The sequence below is a fragment of the Balearica regulorum genome, chromosome 5 (genome assembly GCF_011004875.1).
Source record: "Balearica regulorum gibbericeps isolate bBalReg1 chromosome 5, bBalReg1.pri, whole genome shotgun sequence".
NCBI classification, from domain to species: Eukaryota; Metazoa; Chordata; class Aves; order Gruiformes; family Gruidae; genus Balearica; species Balearica regulorum.
The window spans coordinates 62,255,148-62,276,552 of record NC_046188.1 but is presented as its reverse complement, the minus strand read 5'-3'; the positions used below and the strand labels follow the sequence as shown (position 1 = coordinate 62,276,552).

At 40.9% G+C, this 21,405-nt stretch overlaps 2 protein-coding genes across 4 annotated transcripts in view; one reads left to right on the top strand and one right to left on the bottom strand.

Moving 5' to 3' along the window:
• The first annotated feature begins 1,501 nt into the window (after window positions 1-1,501).
• On the top strand, window positions 1,502-18,004 carry TCP11L1 (t-complex 11 like 1). 3 transcript variants are annotated; one of them, XM_075755268.1, is made up of 10 exons: window positions 1,502-1,637; window positions 5,468-5,634; window positions 8,094-8,226; window positions 10,339-10,459; window positions 11,017-11,237; window positions 12,295-12,431; window positions 12,856-13,049; window positions 13,433-13,614; window positions 14,285-14,457; window positions 14,655-18,004. In XM_075755268.1, exons 2-10 carry the CDS (start codon window positions 5,481-5,483, stop codon window positions 14,888-14,890), a joined length of 1,551 nt encoding a protein of 516 aa, XP_075611383.1. In that variant the 5' UTR covers window positions 1,502-1,637; window positions 5,468-5,480; the 3' UTR covers window positions 14,891-18,004. The 3 variants fall into 3 exon arrangements, with proteins under 3 accessions (XP_075611383.1, XP_010300145.2, XP_075611385.1); XM_075755270.1 differs by lacking the exon at window positions 1,502-1,637 and adding an exon at window positions 5,813-5,991 and having other exon boundaries at window positions 5,498-5,634; XM_010301843.2 differs by lacking the exon at window positions 1,502-1,637 and having other exon boundaries at window positions 5,449-5,634.
• CSTF3 (cleavage stimulation factor subunit 3) overlaps window positions 18,005-21,405 on the bottom strand; it is a 51,175-nt gene continuing 47,774 nt past the window's right edge. Inside the window, exons 18-21 of the mRNA XM_075755267.1 lie at window positions 20,378-20,531; window positions 19,884-19,978; window positions 19,699-19,759; window positions 18,005-18,699 (exon numbers count right to left, since the gene is read on the bottom strand). Coding sequence (XP_075611382.1) covers window positions 18,497-18,699; window positions 19,699-19,759; window positions 19,884-19,978; window positions 20,378-20,531 — 513 coding nt within the window. The 3' untranslated portion in view covers window positions 18,005-18,496. The remainder of the gene's footprint in view (window positions 18,700-19,698; window positions 19,760-19,883; window positions 19,979-20,377; window positions 20,532-21,405) is intronic.

The following is a 21,405-nucleotide window of genomic DNA, read 5'->3' as shown; positions in this document are numbered from 1 at the left end:
GTTAATGATGTCACCAGCTATAATTAGAAAAGAGCTGGAACAAATGAAAGGCCCTTGGGTTTTCTTATGGCTGTATATTTAATCTATGTCTCTCAGAGATCTAATTTTGATTCTTGCGGAGTTACTTTAGGATGCCAGCAAAACTTCATTTGAGTTACTGTTGCAAGAAATCACAAATTTTGTTCCATATGCAGTGTCAATAGAGCTCGGTTCTCTTTTATTTGGGGGGGGACAGGATGGGACGGGACCTAGTTTAATTGGGATCAAAGCTAATTTAATAATGAAGACACAGTAGTAACAACTGTTAAACCCATATGGTGAGCTGTTCTTGAAGCACAATCCTCTTTGAGATACTACTGTACTGTATCACTAACTCTTCAGTCATTAGTGGTGTCTGCCACTGGTTATTGCTTCTCCAGAGTACTTTCTCTGAAAGCAAGATGACAACTTGCTGTGCAAGAAGACAATGTATTCCTGTCTTCTGATGGGGGATGGCAGGCAAATGTATAAAAGGCTTATTCTAGAAATTGGAAAGGACTTAAAGATAATCAGTTATTGAAAACTAATGGTATGGGGGGAAGTGTAACACTTTTTAGTAGGGTTTTTTGTAGTTCTTAGTTTTTAACTTAAAGATTCTAAATGCACTTTCTCAGAAAAAGTGGCTTAACTCACGCTTTAAAATGCAGAGGTGGAAAGGCACTTTCTTGTTCTTAGAACTTCTGGTCATGGTTTTCTTAAGTTACTTGTGATGTTGCATCACTTGCCTCTTCAGCAGAAGCATATTCCCTTTCTAACTCCTCATTCTCTGCTGTCTGGGCTGACCTCACCGTTAAGAGGATGAGATTTCTATCTTGATGATGAGTTCCTGCCTATGGGCATTGCCTGCTGGAGTACAAGTTCTGAATTACAGATGTCACTGCGTGGCTGTGGTGCCAAGCTGGCTTTCAGGCTACTGAAGAGCAGTCTGGAGAGAACAGGGTGGGAGAGATGTTCAGGACCGTTCACTGATGGACGCAAGGCAGGGCCAGCATGGCCTTTCCTCTGCTTTGGTGTGATACAGCTCATCTGACAAGACCTAAGCTTTAAGTTTGGCTAAGGGGACTGATGGTCACAGTGAGCTGCATGAGGTGTCTGTAAGTGACATTCTAGCGGGACAGCAACAAGCCGTGGCTTCTTTCCCTGTTTGCCAAGTGGATTTAATCTAAATAAGCACGGTGTGATAGCAGCAGGCATGTCTTATCTATGTTGAGGTCCAGGTGGAGGCTACAGGGGTGCAGGTCTTGCTCTGGCCCAGCTGTGAGTGCTGTAGGGAGCTGCTCCTTGCTTAGTTACATAGACCAAACCCCCGCTGCCCCCAAAACAGCAGCGGTGAGCCATGCTGTTGAGGATTATTCGTACATCGCTGGTTCAGAGGAGAGCGGTGCCCCATCCCCGCCCCTCTAGGCCCACTTTGAGGGGAAAACCACCAATAAACGCCCAGAGGGGCGGTGCGGCCCGGCCCGGCGCGGGGCGGGCCGTGGGGAGCCGCTCGGCAGCCGCTGCGGCCCGTCCCTGCGCTGGGGCTGCGCCTCCGGCCCAGCCTCGCACCGCGGCCGGCAGGAGGGAGCTGGGGGCCGCGGCTCCTTCTCCGAGCGGCGGTAAGGCGGAGGCGGCGGGGCCCCGGTTCGCAGCGCAGCCCCGAGGCGGAGGGCGAGGCGGCTGGCGGCGGCGCGGAGGTGCGGGGCTGGGAGGCCGCTGGGCCTCCGCGGGCCTGGGGCGGCGGGGAGGGCCCCGGGCCCGGCAAGGCTGGCAGCGGGCGGCGGCGCGGCTCCGAGTGGGGGGCTCTCGGGCCGGTGGGGCTGCCTGTGGGATTGGGCCCGGGCAGCCCCGCCTCCGGGACTGTTTGCCGGGGAAGGTGGCTGGGAGTCGGTGCTGGCCGAAGGAGGCTGTTACATCCCCTTTTCTCTCCGTGCCTTGCCCGTTTGGCGTCTGGAAAAACACACACACACACACAGACTGGCAGCGCTGCAGGATCTCGTTTTCCGTGCGGCCCGTTTCTGAGCCTCGGTGGCATCTGTGCCCGGGGCTGCTGCTACCACCCCGGCTGGGCAGCTCAGAGAAAGCGCCGTGAAACTTCTGAACCCGTGTGAAAGTATTGCCAGGAAAACTGGTGCCCAGTACTGGGGAGGGTAAGGGGGGTATAGTAACATTGCTGCTGTGTGGTGTGGCGTTTTTGTTACGGTACTTTGTACGCGCTCTTTTGGTAGACCCTCCTGATGGACCGGGGCTTTGAGGGCCTTACGCAGAACAGGCTGCAGGCAGGGAAAACGGTAGGAGTTCACAAGCACTCCTTTTAGTTTGGAAGAGGGAGGGAGGACAGGCTGTAGCTTCACCACACAGAGCTGAGGCGTAGCTTGCCTTTTAGTGGATTATGAGGGAAAGTAGGTTGTGATGTGGCAGGTCAACAGAGGGAAGAGGAGAGAGTTCAGCGTGGAAACAACGCTTGAAGAAAGGCGGCCTTCAGGGCTTGCGTGTTCGGCCTGCAGGTGGGTGGAATTCTCGAGTCTTACGTGGGGCCACGCTTGAAGGAGAAACTGCTTCAGCCTTGCTTGTACTCTGTAGTGAACAGTGAAGTTTATTTAATGCTGGTGTGCATCAGATGATTTGAGGACCATTGATGAACAGAACCTATGGAAAATATTTTGTTAAGTTTTAATTTGTTGGGTTTTCTCTTGCACTTCTATTTTTATTAAAAATAAATTGGAGGAAAGTGCCAGGAAGTAGGCTTTGTTCTGTTAAGAGTCAGAATTGTTTCTGTGAGGACAGCTGATGATCACACTTTTGGAAGAGGTGTTGTCAAGCTTATTTGCCGACTGGAAAGAGGATTTGTTCTAGATGTATTCTGGCAAATAATAGCAGTAATCCAGCAGAACAGAGTAGACTATTGCAAACTAAACAAACCAACAAGCGTGTCTGTTTACCTCATCTGCTGAACAGTCATTTGGTAGAATGGCCCAGGAGTGCTTGTACCTGCTTTCCACAGCTGAAACAGGACTTTTTTTTTCTTTCTTTTTTTTAACAAATGGTATTTAAATGAAATTGTTCATCTTGAGACTGTAGCTCTTGATCTGCCACTTTATGGAAAGCGATATTTTAGGATGTAATCTGTGTGGTAGGAATGGTGGCCTGGTTGGCAAAGCTGGGGGTAGTGATTGTGAGACTGATTGTCACCTTGGCCCTGTCATTTATCCTCCTTGAGTCCTCAAGCAACTTAACTGACACCTCAGTTTCCTCTCTGAAAACAAGCTATATTATAATATTTCTCTACTTTTCGAAGGGTAGTGAGGATAAAGTGCAGTGAGAGATTGCAGGCACTATGAAGTGTCATGTGCAGTAAAGATCTAAGTGGGTCTTGTTTGAGCCATCTGTGTGCTTCAGATTTTGACTTCAGGAGGATGCCTTGTGGAAGAGAATGGATAGGAAGAACAACCATCTAGTCTGGTTCAATGAATGTTGAAGCCTTTATGATCATGCTCTCATTCTAGCCAAATTCAACGATGCGTTTCCGTCCTCTGTTTAACCAGTCATATTTTCTATTGCAACTGTTGCTATGATCTTCTCTGTTAACTGCTTCTTTACTAACAGAGCTACTCATCCTCTGGCTGCTAGAGAGTTTGCAGTAACAGACCTTTTCTCTGCTAGACTGGAGATCTGCTTCTGGAGCACATCACTGGTTTCCCACCAGTGGTTTCCCACCGGTGTCCCACTTGCGTGCTGGTTTGGATGCGTTACGCCTAGCTGGAGGCTCTCTCCGCCTTAGGCGAGAGGGTGGCAGTATGACTGCAGCTCTGCACGGACTACTGCTTGCTTGTCCCAGCTGGGATTGTCCGTGTGTGTGGAGTTTGGAGCAGGGACATCAGTGACTCTGTTCCAGCTAGAGGTGGGGGCTAATACATGGGTCTGACAATACCTGTACTGATGTCTTAGCTTTCCTGTGTAATTTATCCCACACTTCTTATGCTTCTTTTCTAAAACAGAAATCACACAGTGCTGTGGACAAGTGTTGCATGTTGTTGTGTATTTCATGCATTTAGGAAGATGATGATCCTGAGTCATTGCTGTTAAACAAAACCATTTCTTACATGCACCGAGTCTTCCAGCTGTCTTGTAGAATCACATTGGTGCAATCAATTTAAGCACTGATGGAGTAGGGTTAGTTATTACAGCTGTTGTATGAAAATAAAAAAAAATCTCTGTGCTGTGTTTTATGTTTCTACACTGTTGCTTGCTTATGCTGCATCCTCTTCAGTGTAGTCTTGGACACTGCAAGTATTTTTTCCTGTAGCTGTGAGGTGTCCCTGGAGGCTGTATCTCTTGCTGAGAGCTTGTTTCTTTCTAATTTTGAGAGTGAGGATGGTGGGATACTACATGAAAGAGGAAGTTGTTTTTCCAGAAGTGTTTTTCTTTTTTTTTTAATTCTTTTGAAAGGCAGACTCTTCCTGACTGCCCATTTCACAGAACGTCCAGGTTATTTAATTGAGTTAGAGAGATCATGTGATCTGTAATAGATTTGTTGTAAAATTGAAGTCTGAACAGTAGCTTCCTGTATGATAGAGAGTTTTCAGTGGCAAGATGTGCAAATTATGTTCTTCAGAGGGAAATGTGAATATGAAACAAGTGAAGATAATGCATGGTGAGACATGCTTTTCTAATGGTCATTTTTTCAGTGTAACTTTGAGTACACTGCAGGTATCTGTAATTTAATATAAATATTATTTAATATCTAATGTTTAATAAACTAATATTTTAAATGCTATAACTATCGTCTTTACTGTCTTAATGTGTTTTTTTTTAAAAATAATCCTGATGTATTATGCCTAAATCATGATTTTTGCATGGAATGAAAATATGGGATTAGAATTTTAAATTAATTTCTCTCTAGTCCTTCGTTTTTCTGCTTCTTAATGCGTCTGGATGGCTCAGAGTGAAAACTTTTAGGTTCTGAGCAGTTGGGGCAGATCATAGTTCAGGAGTACGTTATGTTCAGAAAGCTTTATCATTATGTAGGGAGAAATGTCTCATTTGGCATAGTCTTTTTGTAAAACATGTATGTAATGCTATTTTGAAGGTGTTTTTCACTGCTCTCTCATAAGCAATGCTAAAAAAGAAAATTAAATATATTTTTCTTTCTCATTGGTATGCATTATGGCAAGGGAAGAGTTTCAGATTTTTGAGAACTTACTAGGAATGCAGATTAAATAAATGGTAGCTGTGTTGAGAGCATCCTGTGTTTTGTAAGATGGGAAGTGAGTCACTGAGTCGAGGTCCCCTACCATTATTTGAATGACATCATAATTCCTCAAAAGATTTCTTTTATTCTTAATTTTTTCTTAATCAGGAGAACTCCTGGTGATGTTTACCCACTCAGACATACCAGAAAATGCTTATTCATTCCCTTTTTTAATCTTTTTTTTCTTCTTCTGAAAAGAACCAACTGAAAAATGTCTCAGAATCCTGACAAGCCACATTCAAGTGAAGAAAAGTTGAGTGGTTTGGAGGATGATCAAGAGGAGAGCTTGGACAACCCGGATCAGTCTATCAGAAAAAGAATACGACAGAGTGTTCCAGGGTCACTCAGAGATGATACACCGAAGTGTAAGCAAAACTGCTTTATTAAAAAAAAAAAAAAAATCTGTATTTTTTTTGGTGGAGACAATCATGGTGTTTTACAGCATTCTATGCAAGTTTGACTGTTTTGCAATTAAATATTGTGTGACTCCTGATCATTTGCTTTGAAACTGTTTGTAACACCTTTCTCCCCATTTTGTTTTAGTACTTAATTGTACACAATAACCATGTTGCTCTGAGCCACATATATCTTAGATACCTTTGCGTGTCTGCACTCACAGAAAGGATGAGCACTGCTCCAGTGTATTCTAGCTAAACTGTTGCTGCTGTTTGCGTTATCAGCTGAACCTTGTGGATTGTTGCAGCCTCTGTTTCTACCGCAGGGTAAGGAAGGCTGTTATCAACAAAGTAATGTCCTGTCATTCCCCTCACAATACAGGTGGAAAGTTGTATAATTAATCCTAATAATACTTCTAATGTCAAGCAGGACAGTGTATTTTAAGTTTATTCCTCGGGCATATTTTTCTTTGCCATTCTGCTTTTAACATGAGGAGCTGAGTGCAATATGGCTACCAATTATTTCTGGCAAATCTGTAGATAAAACCAAGGGGAAGTTTTCTGGTCCCAGGGATTCAATTCAGAGAGGCAGAATTGCTCAGATAACTTGTTCCAAATTTCTGTAGAGAGTGTCTCAGCATGTAACGTTTTATTTGTTGCATTCTTTTTATTTTTTAATAGTGTTCATTATTACTGGAGGTTTAGTGTGACGTTACACAGAGGAGATGTTCTGAGGGAGTTTATGTTCTTACGTCTCACTGGTTGCCTGATAGGAAATGCGGTGTATGTATGGAGAGAGGCTGTGAGTACGTCAAAGTAAAATGCATAGCACAGTCTTGCACTGCATTGTACCACAAAGAAGTCATTGGTCTCAAGCCCTCCCCTCTTGTCAGGGAGCAGATATAATATGAGAAGGAAGTAGATGGTTTAAGAGCATTCTTTGGTAAATGAAAGAGTCTTAGCTTTTAGTGCATCCACTGTTAGAGTGATGTCATTTGGCAGTCGGACAAGAGCACTCTCATTCAGCTGTGAACTTTGTTGTCCTGCTAGTTCTCAGAATATCAGTCCTTGCTGTGTTCCCAGAGCCACTGTACAAGATTGAGTTCCAAGCAGAAGGAAATAGGGGTTTAAGAGCATGGCCTAAAAAGACCAAGATATTAATGAAAAATTAGCACATTGGAACCATGCTGTATATGCTTGGAACAGCTTTGAATGGCAGACAAGTGATGGACAGTTAGTTTTAAAGGACCTTTTCTGTGTTACTAGCTTAAGTCCATTCAAACTGGATTATCAAATGAGGCAGACACGATAGTTTCCCTAAAACATATCTCAGTGAACCCAGCCTGTGAAGGTCCTGGGTTGGTTTCTTTCATTTTGAGAATTAGTATGTCATTCCTATGCCTGGATTGCAGTTGAAGTGAATGAACTACAGAGAGGAATCAATCAACAGTTCTGTTGTGGCTCTTTTCCCCCCTTCTGCTCCGCTAGATGTTTTCTGGAGGAGCCAAGATGAAACTTGCCATTCTTGTCTGCCTCACCTGAGGACACTAATAATCTAGTCTTCTCCTTTTTCTCAAATACCTGGACCAGGGAGGAGCTGTGGTGCTCCCTGGCAAATTAAGTTTTCTGAAACTGTCCCTGTCCCTCTTCTACCTTCTAGATTTCTACAGTCAGTCACTACCTTTGTCTCCTGCCTCATGAAAACTGGTCTGTGTTTTCAGCTTTGGTGCTTCCTCCTACTTGCTTGTATGCCCCAGGGCCCAATTTGAACCTGCTTCTTCATCCTCGTCAGTCCCAAATGCCTGCCAGAGGAAGAAGTCTTAGGCATTGGTGCTGGGACTAGGTCTTGACGTCCTTTGTCACTTGGAAGATGGCCTCTGGGGAAAAAGAGTTTGGAGAAGTGCCAGTTGCACTGGAAATAGAATAATTAGCTACTAGTACGTTGTTGCTTAATGTTAATGGTGGTTTGTTTGCTAGCTGCTTTAGAGATGAAGTCACTTCTTTGAAAAATATAAAATTGAAATGGCAACATCTGCACAATAATTGGGGAAATAGTGCAGTGAAAATACTTGTATTTTGAATGATTTCTTCCTACAGCATGGAGAAAGATTATATTAAGCAATCCTAAAGAAATGGGGTTTTGGGTGTGAGGTTTGTTTTTGTTTTTTAAAAGACCTTGATGAAACTTCAAAGCAATTGACGTACTGAGCCCAGAATATCAATTTGGGTTCACTCCTTTGTTTCCTGTAATACTCCAAACCTGTGTCATCCGCCAGCTGGGAAGAGGAAGGGAAGGAAAGGAGAAAAATCTTCAGATGATACTGTCTTTTGGCCCTTTGTACTATCAAGAAGATGGAAAGGGTCCAAAAGCAGACTTTTTCCCACAGATTTTTATAGATAACTGTCTGACAGTTTAATTTATGTTGCAGCCAGTCCTCCTCGGCCTGTGTCAATAGAAGAGCTCATGGAAACAGCTAAGGGTGTAACCAACATGGCATTAGCGCACGAAATTGTTGTTAACGGAGACTTCCAGATAAAACCAGCTGAATTACCGGAACACAGGTAAGATTGTTACCAAACAGATACATAAATTAAATTTGCATTTGTAGAACTGCAGAACAGCTCAGTAGATCAGGTAAAGGCTCTGGCTAGTATTTTGTCTGGCAGTGCCAGACACGAGATAGGAAAGAGCCTAAGAAGAAGAATGTAAGCATGCAGTTCTGCTTCCCCAGAAATGTGTGTGTGTGAAAGTTGAACCTCTTGGGAGTAATTGTTTGGGCACGTGTGGTGCGAATCCCAGTGTGGTGTGGTTTCTGTTGGTGTCCCCTTGTGGTCTTCTGAATACCCAAGTCTAGCTGCAGGTGCAGCTTTAGCATCTTTTAAGATTTCACTGCCCGTGGGAGTAAGATGAAACTGATCATTTTAGCTTTTTCTGAGCCTAATGTCTGTTTCTCCAGGGATTTTTTTGGGGGAGAAGAGATTCCTATGTTTTATTAGGTTAGTCCTTTCTCCCTTTAAGTTTGAAGTCTTTCCTTCTTTTTCTGACCTACAGTAATTCTGTTTCCTGCTCTAAGGGGAGAGGGAGAACAGAAGAGGCCTTGATGTCTGGTCGCATATTGGCAACGTAGCTGACCCAGTCCTATCGACAGATGCTTTGTCTGCTCTTCCTTTTTTCTTTCACACACAGAGATGTGGCAGACAGTGTGCTTCCTGGGTTAATTTGTGAAAGTTGAGTGCATATTTCATGGAAGTTGATGGCTGAGAATAAATGCTTCATCTAAAGTCCCACAGTTAAGACAGTGCTGTTCCAGTCAATGTGTGCTTCTGCTCTGTGTTCCTCCACATGGATTTCTCATGTGAAAATGGGCTGTGACAGTGGATAACTTTTCTGGTATGCCTCAGTGCCATAAAATTGATCTCAGCATTTTTCAGGGAAGAAGAATTTTAGCATATTTTCCTTTTTTCCATCCTTTTCCCGCCTCCTGTAAAAAAAAAAAAAAAAGGGGGGGGGGGAAGAGCTGGAGAGCAACCCTATAGATGGAAGGCTGGATGCTTTTGCATACTGGTTCTGAGCAGTGGCTGTAGTTGTTCACCAGAGCGGCTGATTTGCATGTCTTCACCTGATCGCAGAGGCAGATGTATTGCAGAGGTCACCTTGCTCAGGAGTGCCTGGGCTTTGTGATGGGCCAGGGCTGCTTTGGTACAAGATCCCTGTATTTGGCTTTTGTGAGGGTTTTGTGTACAGCTATTTACCACCTAGAAAAGAAAGAGCAGTCCTTCAGATTTTCCTTGAAGAGAGACTCTGGAATCTTCCTTGGATTAAATGTTTTGTGTGTGTGTATAGCTTAGAGTCCCCCGCAGCTTGAATGTACGTCAAAAGAAGTGGTTGGAGGAGGAAGCCATTGTGACTGTATTTGCAGCTGTATGTGCTGTTGGCAGAACAGGTTTGAGCCTCAGCTGGAGTTGGAGCCTTGGGAGCCTGGTTCTTGTTGTGGGCATTCTTTGTGTGCGGTACCTGTGAGCAGTTTACTTCTTCTGTGGGGAAGTTAAACCTGCTGCGAACAGGAGCCTGCCTGCTGAAGAGGAGTAACTTAAAAGTATTTTGAATTAGTATTAGTATTTTGAATTAGGAATTGGTACCGAAGCAGTGGAATTCATTTATTTTTCACAGGAACTGAACTGGGCCTTTATCTCAGAGTAGTTGTGGTATTTATGCATTGAAATGCAGAGGCTTTTGTCAGGGAAGTCACTTCATTTCTGTTAGGTTTACTTAATGAATTTTACAGAGTAGAATTGCATTTACTTAGTGAGGCTTTTGAGAGGAACATGAATACTGGTCTTTTGAAGACAAGCTGTAATTTTTGTGATTTGTTTTTTTTCTTCCAGTTGTTTACTTTGGAGGTAGCGTATGACAGATATTTTCAAGGATTTTAATTTGTAGCTGCCTTTGCTTGTGTGTAACCCTTTATTAGGATATAAGCCATTCCAAATCCTGTGTCCAGTTTTTCTTGCTTTTCTGAATAACTTAAAATGACAGATCTGTTAATCATCATATATTCATTATTACATTATAGTCATATTATTACATGCTGTTCTTCAGGAGCTGCAGGTTATCTTTGTAAAGTGGTGCAGATACAAGTATTGCTCTTTTTAACTGGTCATATTTACCCACAGCTTAGAAAAAAAAGTAAGAGATATTGTGCATAAAGCTTTCTGGGATTGTCTGGAAGCTCAGTTAAAGGAAGATCCACCAACATATGACCATGCAATTAAACTATTGGGAGAAATTAAAGAGGTAAGATGATGTGATATTAAGGTAAATTGTTGAATTTGAGTAGCTGCATTGATATGAATGTGCAAAAGCGGTTGAATTTTGGCTGTTCATAAAGGACACTCTTGATCTTTTTCATTACTGTATCATTGCCTGTGAATGTATACAAGTTGTATAACCCCAGAGGAGAAGTATGAATGTAAAAACAAATGCAAAGCCATGTAAGATGAATAAAAGGTAAGTAATACTGGTTTCATCATTCCAAGCTTCCTTCATGTTATGATGGTGGTGTTAGTTACGGAATCAATGAGATGCCCCCAATTAACCTGACAAAGCCAAGCACAGGATTCTTAAGTTATGATCTGTACTACAGACTGTTTACCACTTAGTAACTTCAGTATCATACAGAACGAGGTGAAACATGTGGAGTTGGTGAAGGGTTGGTTGGTTAAAAAGAAAAAAAAGATGATTTCACTTCTAAATGGCAATTAGTTGAAATAAGAAGTGGTTCAGTAACTGTTTTGATCCTTGTAGACTTTGGTATGTAGAACTAATGCATTGTGAAAAACTTTCCATTTCAGAATCTCCTGTCTTTCTTGTTGCCTGGTCATACTAGACTGAGAAGCCAAATTACAGAAGTTCTTGATCTGGATTTGATAAAACAGGAGGCAGAGAATGGGGCCCTTGACATTTCTAAGTTGGTTGAATTTGTTATTGGGATGATGGGGACTCTCTGTGCTCCAGCTCGAGATGAAGAAATTAAGAAACTGAAAGATATTCATGAAATAGTTCCTCTGTTCAGGTACTGGAATGGTATTTATTAGTTGTGTTGAGAGTCCCTTAAATAATTTTAGATGTGATGGGGGTTTGCAGCAGGGCAACCTGCAGATCTTTGTAGAAAAAAAAAAAAGAGTGATAGGGAAAGTGATATAGTTCTGGGCATGAAGGGGAGAGATGCTCCAGAAGTCTGTAACAAGCACTCTCTTTGTTCTGGTGGAGTATTTTTCTGGTTCCTGCATGTCACTGAAGGACACTTTCTTAAATGCCAAACACATATAAGCCTGAAGATAGCAGGTGAATGGTCAGTTTGTATCAGAATTTAATACAAACAGCAGAAGCAGGGGAAAGGGCAAGCAGGAGCATAGGAAAAAGGTATTATTGTTCTCCAGCCAGTTCTTCCTTTCCCCTCAGTTTGAGCTCTCTTCCCCCCCCAGCCTGCTCCCTGTATAACATCCTTTCAATCCTAAAGGGAGCATACATACCACATCTGGGTGCATGGGGTGCTTCTGCTTTGTCATCATGTTCTCAGCTGAACAGCTCAAAGTCTCAATGGTTAGAGGAAATTTTATTAACCTTGTTGTTTTCTAATTTGATAAGCTTCCAAGAGTTCAGGATTGACTTGGCAGAAATATTGCCAGCAGGAATTAGGTTGCTTTGAAATTAGGGTGTTCTTTCTTTTTTTCCCTTGGGTCTGATTGTTCATTTCCCACCGAGGTTGGCTTTATACACTGCCAACAGAGATAGTATGCAAGCTTGGAAACCCAGATATCTTTTTATATATTCAACGTACACTATTGCACATCCTGGGAAGTATAATCTATGGAGCTAGTAAAGTTAGTTCCATGGAGGCTTTTTTACAGGAGAGCAAGTTTTATTTCCTACTTGAAAGAGGCTCATGCATGCATGTACGTGCTTGCTCAAGCTTTCTCTCTGTCTCATACTCTGAAATTGTTAAGCACCCTGTTAATGTTTCCTATGCATGTTTTTGCTCTTTCCTTAGACAATCTGTAATAAATCTTGTAAACAGTACCTCTTAAACATCTGCAGCCTTGAATAACTTTTTCTGTTTGTTTGTTTAGAGCAATTTTCTCTGTATTAGACCTAATGAAAATGGATATGGCAAACTTCGCTGTCAGTAGTATTAGGCCAAAATTAATGCAGCAGTCTGCTGAATATGAAAGAAAGAAGTTTCAGGAGTTTCTTGAGAAACAGCCAAGTATGACTTTGTTCCTTTCTTTCTTCCCCTCTGACCTCCCAGTAAACTGCGTGTCTTTGCTTGTAGATCATGAAAAGAGATCAGATTTTTTTTTTATAATTTCTAGAATTCATATGGTAAATGCCAGCTTGTTTGAAAAACAACAGTTCTGCACTTAGTACATTGGAGTTTAGTTTCATTTCAATACAGTGTAGGGCATAAATAGCTGCCGTTATCTCACCTCTGATTTCCTGTAGCTGTGTGGTTTTAATTCTGGTTTAGATGTTCTGCTTGATGCAATAAATGAAATGCATGTCACTAACTGATATCATGGGTATAAGGAATAGTAACTAATGGGAGTATCTGGAAATCAGTGGTGGAAAACCCCCTAACTTTGAAAAGGAATTTTCTTAACATGATTTTTTTTTTCCCCCTGCTCTTCCAGATTCTTTAGACCTTGTCACAAGGTGGTTGCAAGAAGCAGCAGATGATCTTGCAAAGCTGAGATGTAAAATGTTGCCTCCCCACTGTAGCGATGGTGCCACTGGTGGAGCTTTCACCTTGTGCTCCACTGCTGTACAAAATCAGGCCTATCTGAAGCTCCTAAAGTGGGATCATGTAAACAGGCCTTTTCCAGAAGTAGGTATTTAACAGAAAAATTGATTTCCGTGCTTGTCTATTTCTGGGATATAACAGAAGCTGTTGGGATTTGTAGCTAAAATTCTAGATAGGAGAAACTTTAACAGGCAAAACCAAGTACAATACTAAAACATTTCTCTCTTGATTGAGAGCTCTTGTAGCTCTTCTAATAGATATTTATTTTTCAGTATTGAAACTTACTTAGTTGGAAAATAGGAATGAATTCTTTTCATTTTGTTCCTGATACTTGCCCGCTGAGTGCGTGTTGCTCTTTTCTGTGTCTTTGTCTTACCTTCACTGATGTGAGTAGGTAGGTATCACTATGTCACTTCACAGACCAGCATTCTGACTTTATTCTGTGCTGCCTTCCTCATTCTTTGCAGACAGTGCTTATGGACCAGACCCGCTTTCAGGAAATACAGCTGGAGTTGGAGCAACTCCTCTTGACTGGGACAGTCCTTCTGGTGACATTCAGTGCAGCAGGCTCGGCACTCGTTGATATGCCTGGATTTCCTGAGAAAATCAAAACCATTGTCAAGGTGCTGCTGACAGGAATGCATCTTCCGTGAGTATTGAATAATCCTAGTCACACACCTAGAGGCAAGTGTAGTTCTGTTTTCACCCTAGTAAATAATCAATTTAAGCCTCTCTGGCTGTGGACTGCAGAATATGTAGAGGAAGTGAGAAGGACCCTATGAGCCCAGGCTGGCAATTTTTATTCGGCTTACTCAGAACTGTCTTTTTTTGCTCAAAGGTACAATGTGCACCTTTTGTCAGCGTATGTTTTTCATGATGCTTGGTTGCCACATGAGATTGCAAGCAGGTAACCATGCTCACAGTTTGGGCCTGGCTCCCTCAAGAATTTGAGTGTGATATAGTAAGCTGCATGCATATTTAGAATGATTGCTGTGCTCATTCTGGGTTGATAACTGTTTGTTTTTGTTTTTTTTTTTTTGCATTAGTCAGTCAGAGCTGTCTGTGTAGCAGGAAAGGCAGCTCTTACTTGCACGGATTGTTCAGGTTGGAAATCTTTAACGCTATCCCACCTTCTTGTTTTATATCTCAACTTTATTTTTTATGTACATAAAATGTATTGTTCTTGATGGTTCTGGATTATGTGTCTTCCATTACATTTGATAAATAAGGCAACTGTAATTGGATAGTTTATTTTTATAAGGTGGGAAAAAAGTGAATAACTAGCATAGCTAAGTAATGCTCTACTCCGTGTTCTCCAGCTCCTTTAACGTGAAGGAAGCTCTGGCTACTGTCAGTGAAAAGGTGTGCGCTGAAGTTAACAGCTGCCTCTCCCAGCACGGGTTTACACCCTTCTCAGCCGAGAGAGAGACTGTACTTAAAGGACAAATCCAAGCGGTGGCCAATCCGGATAACACCATATGCAAGCTCATAGGTATGCTTTGACAAAAATGCTTTGTTCTCAAGTGACCGCTTGTCTGTCTTCGTAACACTGGTGGTGGCATGTCATGCATGGTTTCTCATTGAATCTGTTTCAGGTTCTTGTTTGCTATGTTCAGGCTTTCTGTGTTTTACATGAGATTACACTATTTCTAATTGACTGTCTCAAAACCCTTGGTCCAATTTTTCCAGATTCTCGAATTCAAAAGTTTCTGGAGAATTGTCTTGCGTCTAGTCACCAGAAATCATTCCCTGCTATTCCTGGAGGATTAGGCCCTATTCAAAGAGAGCTGGAAGAGATCGCTGTCAAGTATGTTCGTCTTGTCAACTACAACAAAATGGTCTTCAGCCCTTACTATGATGCAGTCCTTGGCAAAATACTGCTTAAGGAAGAATCCCAACTTGCAGGGAAGTCAGAAGAATTGTAAAACCAGTTTGTATGCTACCGATATGGTATTAACTTTGTCAGCTGTTTTTAAAAATTGCACCAATATTTGTCTAGGAAAACAGCTTTCCGTGTAAATACTGGTTCCTTTTAATTCACTAGTGATGATTGATGAGGAAAATACATGAGATGCAAAAGGGGTTCTGAAGTAAATGATGAGAGAGAGAGAGATAGAGAGAGATATGCAATTTTAATGTAAGTATGCAACCTTTGGGGGGGGGGGGATGTCTTGGTAGTTTTCTGGCTGCAATTTTTAGATTTTTGAGCTGAAGTTAGGTAAACAAGTTTAAGAACCAAACTTTGTATTTAAGTGGCTCATTTTAGGGCATTTTACTCTAATTTACCCTGAATTTAGTTTAATTGCCCCAGAGCAGATTAGCTATGGTCCTTCCCAGAAGGGTTGATTTGGCTTTAAAACAAATTTAAAGATTGAAAAAGTAAGCTAAAATTCTAGATAAGAGAAACTTTAACAAGCAAAAAACAAAGCCAAACAGCACTTTATTGTAACATTATTGTTAGTATGGTAGGCTACCAGTTTTTTCTGCATTTTACTGCATTTTTTAATGGCATTTTTTTGCTGTTTACCTGCAGATGTTACAAAACACATAATATATTTTTGTAGCAAATTTTCTGGTTATTGGGTAACTGTCCTCTGCTATGTACAGTACTTACAGAGGTGGCAATCTTATAGATTGCGGCTGTATTTATCTCTTGTAAAGACTTCAGAAGGGCAGAGCTAAAATGTTTTGATAAAAGTTGCATTTCCTACCTTTTTTTTGCTAGTAGTTTACTCCTTTTTATGTGAAATACTAATTTTAAAGTAAATTTTTGTCATTTTCAGAAGGTGGATTTAAAGTGTGTGAAACTTTAGGCTGAAAATTGTACTTGTTTTTTTAAAACTACAACTGGAGATGGTTCGTATTCAATTACATCTTCAAAAATATCCAGGAAGTGCAGAGCACTATTGGAAGTATAAGTGATTTTAATGTCCTGTGAGAAGTGAATGATTTAATGTTAGTTTGAATATATAGGGAATATTTTCAGTAGAAGACTTTTTTTTTTTCCAGCTTTGTAGAGGTGTTATTGAAACTTAAAATGTTTGTAGGTCATGAATTTAATGAGCTACATGTCGTATAGATGAGTATTCACAGAAGAGCTCAATGGTCTTACAGTCTTACTGCAATTTCAGGCTCAGCTAGGAGGTAAGTCCATTGGAAATTTTCCTCTAGTTGAGCACAACGCTGTATTACAGTAATCAAAATTTGATGATTTTTTTATGAAAGCAAAGTTCATAGTTAAAAACAGGAAGTGTCCCAAGTACCAGACTATCCAAAATAGAATGTGTTGTCTTCTTTAAAAAAAAAAAAGTATGTAAAATAAATAAATAAAAGGCCACTTTTATTGCTAACATCCAAGTTCATTTTATTAATCAGTCAACCAAAATAATGGAACTTCTAGAAGGAAGCACTTGGTTATGAATCAGTGTTGGTGCTTCCCTTTCCAGGTTTCCCCACCACAACCCTGTAAGAGATCACTAGCTCAGACAAGTGCTTTTTTCTCTTGGCTAAATGTACTTGGATAGTAAAATAGATGTCTGTGAATCTTTTTTCTGATAGCTCAAAAATGAGTAGGTTGGTTAGCCAGAAAAAAGACTTCTGAGTAGGTATTTGGTGTGGTCTATTTCATTGTTTGAATCCACAAAGGATACTACAATGGTCTTCAAGATTGCTGCAGCTGCTTATTGTGCTTTGTTATTAGTGCAGGGTCCACCTCAAAATACAGCCTATACCTCTGCAGCTCCAGAAAATTAATTCAGTAGTCTGCATAACAGCAGAGTGACCAGAAGCATTATTGCTAGAGAGATTTAAAAAAACCAAAATAACCAAGACAAAGCTGTTTTCATTTTTGTTAAATGAGAGTTGCAGAAGTTATAAAGTGCTGCTGTTATTTTTATATTTTCGTATTGCCTAGAAGCTGCCTTTAAAGGCCCCTGTGAATTATGTGTACTACAAAAATGTAGATGCTGTAGGGGATGATCTGAAGGACAGGGGGAGGTACAACATCATGGCGAAACAACATACGTAGAAAACCCTTTGAGAACTGTGTGACTGATGCCAGAATGAACAGGACTGCATTATCGTCGATAAAACTGTACTTGCTTAATCTAGGAGATGGCTGCTCCCAGTTCTGGAATTCAGGGTCCAGATGTCCATGGCTGCCACCTCCTGCTTACTCTTGCCATCGAAGCATGGACTGTACTGCCACTAGTGCATGCGTGTTGCTCGCAGGGTCAATACAGTAAGTCCCGTCTCTCCTCACAGCAGGGGTTTGATCCTAAGGCTTCATGTAGAAAAAAGCGCAGTACCCACATCTGGCTCCAGTCCCACCTTTGGGGGCACACATCCTACATCGTCTTTAAAAGAAACAGGGAGATACAATTAAGTGGCAAAGCAGAAAGGAAATTCTAGGATTGATAAGGCCAGACCCCACCTCTGTGTGAACGTTTATATGGTTATACATAACGCTGTTTCACCTTTTAGTCTGGTAGAGAGGAGCACTGACCTACAGTCATCTGTACTGCTGGTGGCAGAATGTCTTGCAACTCGTCTGACTGTCCAACTTTCCTGTAGTCCACGGAGGTTCTTCTGGTCTTATCAGAGTGCAAGTCTGAATAGTCAATTACAAGTTAAAATCTAACATGTGCATAGAAACTGCTTTGGAAGTTCATGTAGTGTTTTTGTTAGCTTGTTTGGAAATAACAGGTTAAACTATGTAGCTAATTTAACATTTAGCATTGTACATTAGGTGGAAGACCAATGCAGTTATCCAGGAACAGAGTGTGTTAGCTAGTACTCCTGGACAATCCACAGTAGAAATACGTACCGAGTTTGTCTTACGATGCTGTCTTCTTTAAGCAGTCATGGAATTAAAAGCAAAAGTATACTGTATCCTCTAGAAAAATGGCAAAAAAGCTAATTCTAATATGTATGCTCCAATCAATTTCCTGTGATGGTCTTATTAACATCGCTTTTGAAGTGGCTGAGTACTATTTAAGAAGTAACTTGTTGTGTTTGAATAAAACCAGAATGAGGCATGATGTTATGGATATCCTTTTATTTTAAAGGAATGTTTTTTTCCCATTTTCAACTACAAAACAGATTCCATACATTCTGCCATAAATAAAAACGAACAATAAGGCAGGACACTATATGAACAAACTGAGAACAACTGTTTTCCAGAAAATGTGAATTAAAAATGCTTCACAAGTATAAGCCATCCAGTTTTTAAAATAAAACTGTTGAAAACCCACAAGATTTCAAGTGGTAGATGTGAACACCCTTGTAGAACAAAACGCAGTTTTGACATTTTGCGCTTTTGGTTTTGAAAACCTAGTTAGTTCAGAGCACATTCTAAGGTTGTTCTGGCTGTTTTCAGATCAAGAACCATATGGGAGAAGAGGCACCACAGTAACAAAACCATTTTCAAGATTTTTTTTGTTTGCAGCTGTCCCTTTTCAATGCTTGACTTTTAAGAAACTGATGGACTCAATGCAAGTCTTTGTCTGTCGCAGTAGAACTCCAAAATTGTTTCACCGGATTCTCTTTTGCTGTCGTGCTCTGTAAATGTCGTGTACAGGGGGAACTACAGATCCTTTCTCCTCATCGTCGTCAGAATCTTCATGTGGTCTCTTAACAGCCTTATTGAGCATAGCGTTATTTTCCACAGGTCCATTGCCTTCCACAGCTATTTCAGGTAGGCCTCCAGTAATTATTCGGACAGCTTCATCCACAGCTTTAAGAAAGAGAAAAAAGATTGATTTAATTTGTGAAATTAAATTGCCTAATTAGAAATAAGCATGCAAACAGGGACACGAAGGTAGATCGTTGTGGAGATTTCTGGAACATGAGACATTTTCCTACCCTATTCTCCTACAAATGTTAAGAATTAAGTCTCAACTGTCTAAAACTCTGAGCTATGGCAAACGCTAAATATAAAGTAAATGCTGCTGCTTTAGCTTGAGACCTCCCTTTACATGAGTACTGAGGTCATTTGCAAGCTTAATAAAAGAGGAAAGCCTACTGGGGAAACAGTAGGGCTAGTTCATGATTCATCAGAAAGTATGCATAGGAAGCCCATTTCTGCTTATTAACAGAGAAAGCTTCAAAAATACCATGTATAATTTAAATAGATGTTTTCTTTTCCCTCTAAAAGAAATTAAATCCTAGCTTGCTTTCTCTCTGATCATTTGTTCCTTAAACTAACAGAGGTTATGAAAAGTAACATATCATCTGCCATAGTTTACATGAACCCTGGAGTATGGATCTGTCCTGGTTTTGTATTTCAGAACTCTGCCTTTGCTGTAGGAGCTCAGAAAACTCTACTCTTGAATTGTTCTCAAGCACTGCAATGATGTGTATTCAGAGTTACGCCTGCCAACGAACTTATCACACTGCAAGTTTGTTACAATGCTGCCAGAAATAATGCCTTGCTTCTTTCAAAGGATATTCTGAAAATCCTCATTTCTTTCTTTTAACGGTTACCACCAAAATGTTATTAAAGTAGCAGCTGGTGATTTTCAGCTTTGTGACTTTTTGTCAGTCTCCCCCCCCAGTTAAGTGTACAAACATCTCTATGTAGATTCCAACCTACAAATGCAGCCAATTCAGCAGGATACTCTTAAATAATAACTGCAGATCTGTAAATGAGCTCTGGATTTTGGACAGCAAAATCCATATGTAAACCAGTCATATGTAGCACTATCCCAGACTCCAGAGTGAACAAATAACTTACTGTCTGGTAGTTTGCATCTTCTAAATATCTCCATGAGCTCATCCACTTGAACAAAGGGACCCTGATTTGTTACACAAAAAAAAGTTTAGAAGGTTATTATCAATAGAGTGATACATACTGGAGTTCTGTCAAAACAGAATCTCTTCTACAACTTTTTGAAGTTTTGAGAATTCATTAAAACAAACCTGGAAACAAACAGGAGGTGGCAAGAGCTTCATGAGAACTACAGCTGCTGGTGGAACAGGAAATACACCACCTGGGACGGGATGTAAACCTGGAGCTGTGGGCAGAAAAACTGTATGAAGCCAGTGCAAGACAGCTAGACTTGAATTGCTTTTGCAGCATTATTATTTGATGCAAGTAATTACTACCCTGTCACTTTTGCCTCTACTAATTACATATTGTTTAGTCAGTGATCTGAAGTCTATGAGCAGCGTGTATAACAGCTTATTACCATTTTCCAGACCCCAAACTACTTGTACTTATTTCCATGTGATCTTGGTATTAAGTTAAATATGTATGCCCTTAGCAATCTGATTAAATAACAGCCTAAAATTTAAGTACATGTTTTGCTGACTGAAGACTAGGAAAGTCTCTGTGATTAGGTTCGCTAAACACACAGGTTAATAACTTGCCACCAGGGGAAATATAACCACTTCCAAGTGAACGTCTGACTTACGTGCTAGGTGTCTTGGCTGAAATGGAATCATTTGTTGAGTGTCCGGTTTTGGATATTCAGGTTTTCTGTCTACTTCATCTTTGAGAACAGGCACGATGGAAGGTGCAACCACAGGGTCTGGAATTATAGCTGCCAGCTTGGCACGGGAGACATCCTGCAAAAGCCAATTAGAGAGCACTGAACTTGGCAGGATCATGGTGCTTGTTTAAATTGCAGAACAAAACATCTCTCTAGACCAGTCGCTTATTCTCACTTTGTCATCGTTATAATTTCAGGTGTCTGCTTAGAAGACCATCTGGGCAAAACTTGCATGTTTTCATCAAACATTTTAGTCCTACAGTGTCCCAGCCGGGAGTGGAAACACTTGGGTTTGTTACCGAATGGGACTGTATTTGTCATTTTTGAGTGGCTCCTTTTTTTAGGTTAAAAAGCTTTAGGTGAACAGGTGCAGACCACTAGGCCTTCACAACTATCATTTCTCCCTCATTTCATTCTCTAGATTGCTTTAGCTGGAAAAGAAAGAAAGCATAAGGCAGTCAGCAGGCCCGCAAAGCGTCACTTCAGATAGAATTATATTTTGGCATGTTACACGCAACAGTACAGTTACACCTGTAACTTCAAAATAACTTGTCCTGATTGCGTTAAAAGAAAAATATTCCGTGGTTCAATGTGACTCTTACTTCCACCTATCAGATTATTTTACAACTGTGTGAAGACCAACAATTCAGCTGCTTTGCTAACTTGGATGACTTCTGTATTTTTCAAAAATTACTTTTCTGTATAAGAAATAAACGGAAGCTGAGGCACTATTTTTGAGACGTGAATCAAAGGTTCTCTTCCTGTTCATGCAAGTGGAAAATAGCAGTTCCTCCAACAGAGGTGTTTCTGCTTCTCTGGCAGCCTATTTTACATCATGCTTAAACAAAACAATAAAAAAAATAATCAACATTTTATTCTGTTCTAGTGGTTTTGCAAAGCGTTATAGCCTTCCACATGACTACAATAGTAGTTAAAATACATGTGCTTAG